The sequence below is a fragment of the Vombatus ursinus genome, unplaced genomic scaffold, assembly GCF_900497805.2.
Source record: "Vombatus ursinus unplaced genomic scaffold, bare-nosed wombat genome assembly UNPS02014779.1, whole genome shotgun sequence".
Classification (NCBI taxonomy): Eukaryota; Metazoa; Chordata; class Mammalia; order Diprotodontia; family Vombatidae; genus Vombatus; species Vombatus ursinus.
In genome coordinates this window covers 56,157,157-56,162,677 of record NW_020954557.1, presented here as the reverse complement: position 1 = coordinate 56,162,677, position 5,521 = coordinate 56,157,157, and the positions used below count along the sequence as shown (strand labels likewise).

Genomic DNA, 5,521 nt, shown 5'->3' with positions numbered 1-5,521 from the left:
TTTTAATACTTTTTAACCAATCAGAGTTCATTGTCACCCTCAAGAACACCCACCCTTCCAAGGGCATATAAGGGTCGAGTGGGTTCCATGAGAGGTCTTTCACATTCGAGAATGTCACTGACCTTTTTATTGATAAAATGCTAGCATTATTAATACAGTGACTAATTACCCAAAAACAATGTCTTGAACATTTTAAACATCACATGGCTTTATCCTTTCATTCAAAATGGCCAGTCTTTTGTCAGAGTATTCCACAGACCTGGCGAACTAAGGTATAGCCTCATCATACAGGCTATTTTAGAAGTAGGCCAGACCTAACTGTTTAAGGCAGTTTCCGGGCTACTCTAGACTTCTTACTCTGGCAACTGACTTACATCAGCTAAACTTCCTTAGAAATTAGAATATCTACATCAATGTCTGTTGCTTTATCCCTTATCCATTTTTGTCTGTGGATGTAAATAGCTTGTTTAAATTTGTCTGGATGGGGCTGTTCTAATTAAATGCCATGACATCTATATTTTTCTTCTAATCTTTTTTAAATGTTGAACTTTTTTTTTTTTTAGCAAGTCAATAGTCTGATTATATACAGATAGCTGATCTGGAAATGACTCCCACACCAGTAAGCAATCATTTCCTCTGTATTAAAATATAACCAGATTCAACTATGGTCATCCTATCAGTGCTTGCCTTCCTATACTCTTGTTGAAGAAGGTATTTTTTATATATAGGTGTGATGCTTCTGTGTATTCTACATGCTTTTGGCCACTTCCATATATTAATCTTGAGCCATATTGCCAAACATATCTTTTCATGCCCACCTTTGCTTTGAAGTCATGGAGTACTAAAGTTAATTTAATTTGGAGATATTTATAGAGTTCTCTGTGAAGCTGCTATTCCTCTTTTCCATACTCCGCAAAAGGTGTTGGCATATGAGCTACAACTAGTTTTCATGTTGGTCTTTTTGCAAAGGTTCTCAGTAGCACAGCAATACTAGATGACCAAGTATCCCATAAAGTTACTTTTGTTGTTGCCTTTGGACACATTCCACCACCTCTTTATTAAACTCTACAAGAAGAATCTGTGACCCATCCTTCCATTTGGTACTACTTTTTTATGTGTCCTGGTTTAATTTTAACGAGAATTTCAGTATTGGTAGGATTATAGATTTAGAGCTGGAATGGACCTTGGATATCAATAACCTTTATTTTATAGATGAGAAAACCAATTTCAGCAAGAAAAGTTCATGAGTTGTCCAACATGAGTAGTAGAAAACCCGAGCTCTGGGCTTAGACCTCCTCAATCTAAGTCCGATGCTCTTTCCATAGCAGCTCACTGTCAACTCGTTTGTTACTAGAAAAGGATCTGATATTTAAGTTACCAATAATTAGATCCATGCTTCTAGGTAGTGTAAAAACTGTGATTTCTTAATACCATGAGGCCACTGTCACTGAAGAAGCAGAATGAGGACTAATAGGCCTAGAGAACACTTTTTTCCCCATAGATCACTATGGCTAAGACATTTATCATCTAATAGCCAGCTTACAAGTGATCAGCCTCTCCATGTGCAGCTAGGATGGCCCTCCAAAAGTAGACTCAATCTGTCATTGCGAATGTACTCACAGTCGCCTTTGCCACATGGGAGAATTTATCAGAGCTGAATTTTGCCAGCAGAAATCTCAAAACCCCAGGGTTACCTTTATACCACAATGAGACTCTGAAGCAGGACTTCTGTGGATACATTACATTTTAACTTAAGATACCAAAAAATCATGTACTTTTCACAACAAAGTAAATTGGGGATTTTACATGCATAAGTAAGGCATGCTGGCAAATTAGTTCAACAGTTTATCCATTATTATCTTTTTAAGCCAGAACGATGTCTTTCTTCATGAATCATTCAGAAAGATACATATAATCTGTAAAGACTCAAAATTCAACACAAGTGTTTTATCTAGATTTTAAGCCAGTTGAAAAGTATCTGCATGTTAATCTTTTAAAAAAGATACATGGGGGAAAAAAAAAGATACACGTCCTAAAAAGCCTGCCTCTAGAAAGAAATTTAAAATTCACTGATACTTCCACAGGTTAATATGCAGTCTTTTAGATGTATACTACCCGTGACAATGTCAACCATACCCTTTAGTAGAACTAAAAATATATTATAATGGGCAAAGTTATTTGTCTCAGAAATATTGCAAAGGCTCACATGGAAACTTATCTTCCTCAGAGAGCTTGAAAGATACAGCTCTCCATTAGTTATGGTCCCTCTCTTTGGAAATCTTTATTTGGGTGAGGTTATGGGTTGTGAGTCACTCTGGCCTTGAGTGCCATCTATACCCAAATGCCACCTAACTCCATAGCGCCTTTGTGTCAGTCCCCTTGCGTTATTCCCAGCTGTCCTAGGGCTTGCCAGGAATCGGATCTTGGATGAAATCTCACTGGCAGAAATTCAACCCAGGCAAGACAAAAGTGATGCTGATAGGCAGAAGTATTTAGAGTAAATAATGAGAAGTGCCACTTCACTGGCAATTGGAAGAGTATACCCAGCAAATATAAACAACTTTGTGGTGTTACTGGACTCTGTTGCTTCTGGACTCCCTAACAGCTACCGTGGCTGGAAATGCCATCTTCTATCTCCAGCTGGCTTGAAGGCTGCGTACTTTCTTCCAAAATAAGATTCTGCCACAGTGATGTACACATTTGTCATATCCAGCTGGACTACTGTAATGTGATCTTTCTGGTTCTCAATACACAAAACAACATGAAGATTACAGAGGAGTAGCATTAAATAATTCTGTTAAATTGGGCCATTAAATCCATATCTTGGCTTCAGTCTTTGCCAAGACTATAAAAAGTTGATTGAATATGATCCATAAAATGACCAAACTGAATTGACTGTTACAATGATTAATGCATTCCCTGGAACTCAATGGCAGTGATGGTCTAAAAAATTAATTTGCTCTTAAAAATTGCTGAATTGGTGAGACCTTCAAGATATTACCTCTGACTTTGGTCATAGAACACATTGCTTAACATGCATTCAGAACAAGGTTTTGACTCTTATGACTAATTTTTTTTAAAGGTTCTTGTTCAGCATTTATTCTGACATTATGCTCTTGGGGTAGTTTCCCAAGAAACAAGCAAAAAAAGTTATGTTATGGGGTCTGAGGAACACATTTGACTCCTTAAACTATCAAAATATCTACCAAGAGTTTCTAAATTTTTATGTGTGTGTGTGACATGGATGCCTTTGCAAGTTTGATGCATGGAATAATGCTTTTAAATGAACAAAATAAAATACATATGATTACAAAGGAAACCAATTATATGAAAACAGTTCATAGATCAAGATTCTAGATCTTTATCTATAGATTTTAACAGGATTTCATTTTTATTGTGCTTTTTGCCCAAAAGGTTTGGAAGCTACAACTAAGGTCACTCAACTCCTATCTTCTTCCAAATCTCATTCTCCACTCCTGTCCCTTCTTCATTCCTATCCCTGTTAATCCTCCTACCCTAGTTTCAACCAAACACCACCCAGCCCTTCCACTATGCCCTCTGGAATGCCTGTATCATAAGTAACAAGGTTCTTTCATCTTAAATCTTTCATCTCCCATTCGTTCCATCTACTGGCTATTGCTATTATTAAATCTGTTGCTGAGCACCATTGATTTCACCTTTGCCCAAGATCATAGAGACGGACAGAATTTGAACCCGGGTCCTCTAATCCTCCAACTTCTCTTTTCACCGTACCAAGCGAGCTATCAAAGAATAATTTGGTCAAACGTATGCCAAAGAATGCTTGGAATAGAATAGTACACACATAAGTACACACAGGTATTTACATTTGTAACAACTGCACACCCAAGGGGGGAAAAGGACCCTATCTGAAGAGGCACCTACCCGATTTCTATCTTCCTTCGTTAGCAGAGCCTTTTCCAAGCATTTGTCCACAACATCAGTAGCTTGAAGCTTGTCGACCAGGGTGGGTTGCAAAATGTCCAGCAGTTGGGCGCACTGATCATAACAGGTCTCTAACGATGGAGAAGGCAAGTCAGCGAGGTCTGGTCTCACGTAGCGAGCAGCTAAGGTGCAGCCCCCTTTCCTAAGCCCTGTGAGAAACATCTGAGTCCAGCCAGGTTCCCAGGTCCCCTTCTCTAATGTGCTCAAGAGTAACCTTGCGGCTCTCATGTTTCCCTCAGTAGCAGCGGTGTGCTGAATACGTTCTTTCTCAACTCTCCCCAGGAAAGTCAGGTAGTCCAGCACTGGTTCCACTTGGATGTATTGGGTCAGCCTGGGACTCAAGCACCGGATCAGATTAAGGAAAATCTCCTCCTGGGAATATTCACTGGACATCTTTAACAGGTAGATAGGCCGGGAACAACAGTCGCCCTGGAGATGCACTCAACGTTCTCGCCTCTGCGCGTTCCTTGGTGTCGTTAGAACTTAGTTCTTTCAGCCTCGAAGTTGATCGTAGGGTTTAAAGGGCGTCCAGTTCTGCCTGCCTGCTGGGCGCTGAAGGCCCTTTGCCTTGCCCTCCAAGGACTCCGCGCAGATAGAAAAATAACGAACTACACAGCCCTACCCGGCTACTCCGCGGAATCGGAGCCGGTAGTTCGCACCTGTGGCGGTTCTCGGTACAGTGACACTAACCTGTCCCCTCTCTGCGCTGCTTCAAGGGTCCAAGTTTCTGCTTCTTCAGTTGCCAAGCTTCCGACTGGTTCCCAGCGGGGAAGTCAGTTTTTAAAGTTTGAACTGGGACAGTTTCTGTTTCGATTCCTGGCCTCTGGTTTCCGTCTCTAAAAAGAAAGAGGTGGAGCCAGGCTGTTGGGGGAAGGGTGCATACATACAAACACACATATTCAGAGGAAAATAAACTAGGCCTTTATTTTGTGAATAAACAAAGGAGAAGCTGTGCATTGCATGAAAGGCAAATAAGTGTCCATGAAGTGCCTAGTGTATCCCCAAATTTGCAGACCCAATGTGTATGCCTCAGCTTCCACCCCAGTGACTGACTGGTTACTTAGACATTAATTTTCTCCTCTGTAAGATGCAGGAGTTGGACCAAATGATCTCAAAGGGCCCTTCCAAATTTAGTTTAAGGTTTTGGGGAAAACATATAAGAAAGGATGAATTAACTTCAATTGCTTGCTCCAGAGGAAACTGAGAAAAGGCTTCAAGTTTGTGAAAGATGTATATAATCAACTGTTTTGTTCCCAGCAGATGCACTGATGGATTCAGGGTAGTTGTAAGGAAAACTTTCTAATAGCTGAGTCAAATTTTATAAAGACCAGACTGTAGTCATCAGAGTTAGGTGAAGGAATTCCTCTGTGTGTGTGTGTGTGTGTGTGTGTGTGTGTGTGTGTAAGAAAAAATTTAGTACTTTTGTTTTAGACTTCAAGTCTGTAAGAGGCATTTTATTAATGTATATGGTGGTAAAATAGATAGAATATTGGACTTGGGTCAGGAAGATCTGAGTTGAAATCCAGCCTCAGACACTTACTAGCTTTGTGACTTCAGG

At 40.1% G+C, this 5,521-nt stretch overlaps 1 protein-coding gene across 2 annotated transcripts in view; it reads right to left on the bottom strand.

Moving 5' to 3' along the window:
• IFIH1 (interferon induced with helicase C domain 1) overlaps window positions 1-4,755 on the bottom strand; it is a 97,958-nt gene extending 93,203 nt beyond the window's left edge. For both annotated transcript variants that reach the window (XM_027866107.1, XM_027866108.1), the window contains exon 1: window positions 3,904-4,755. In XM_027866107.1, the coding sequence (XP_027721908.1) occupies window positions 3,904-4,356 (453 nt within the window). In that variant the 5' untranslated portion in view covers window positions 4,357-4,755. The remainder of the gene's footprint in view (window positions 1-3,903) is intronic.
• Window positions 4,756-5,521: the final 766 nt, after the last annotated feature.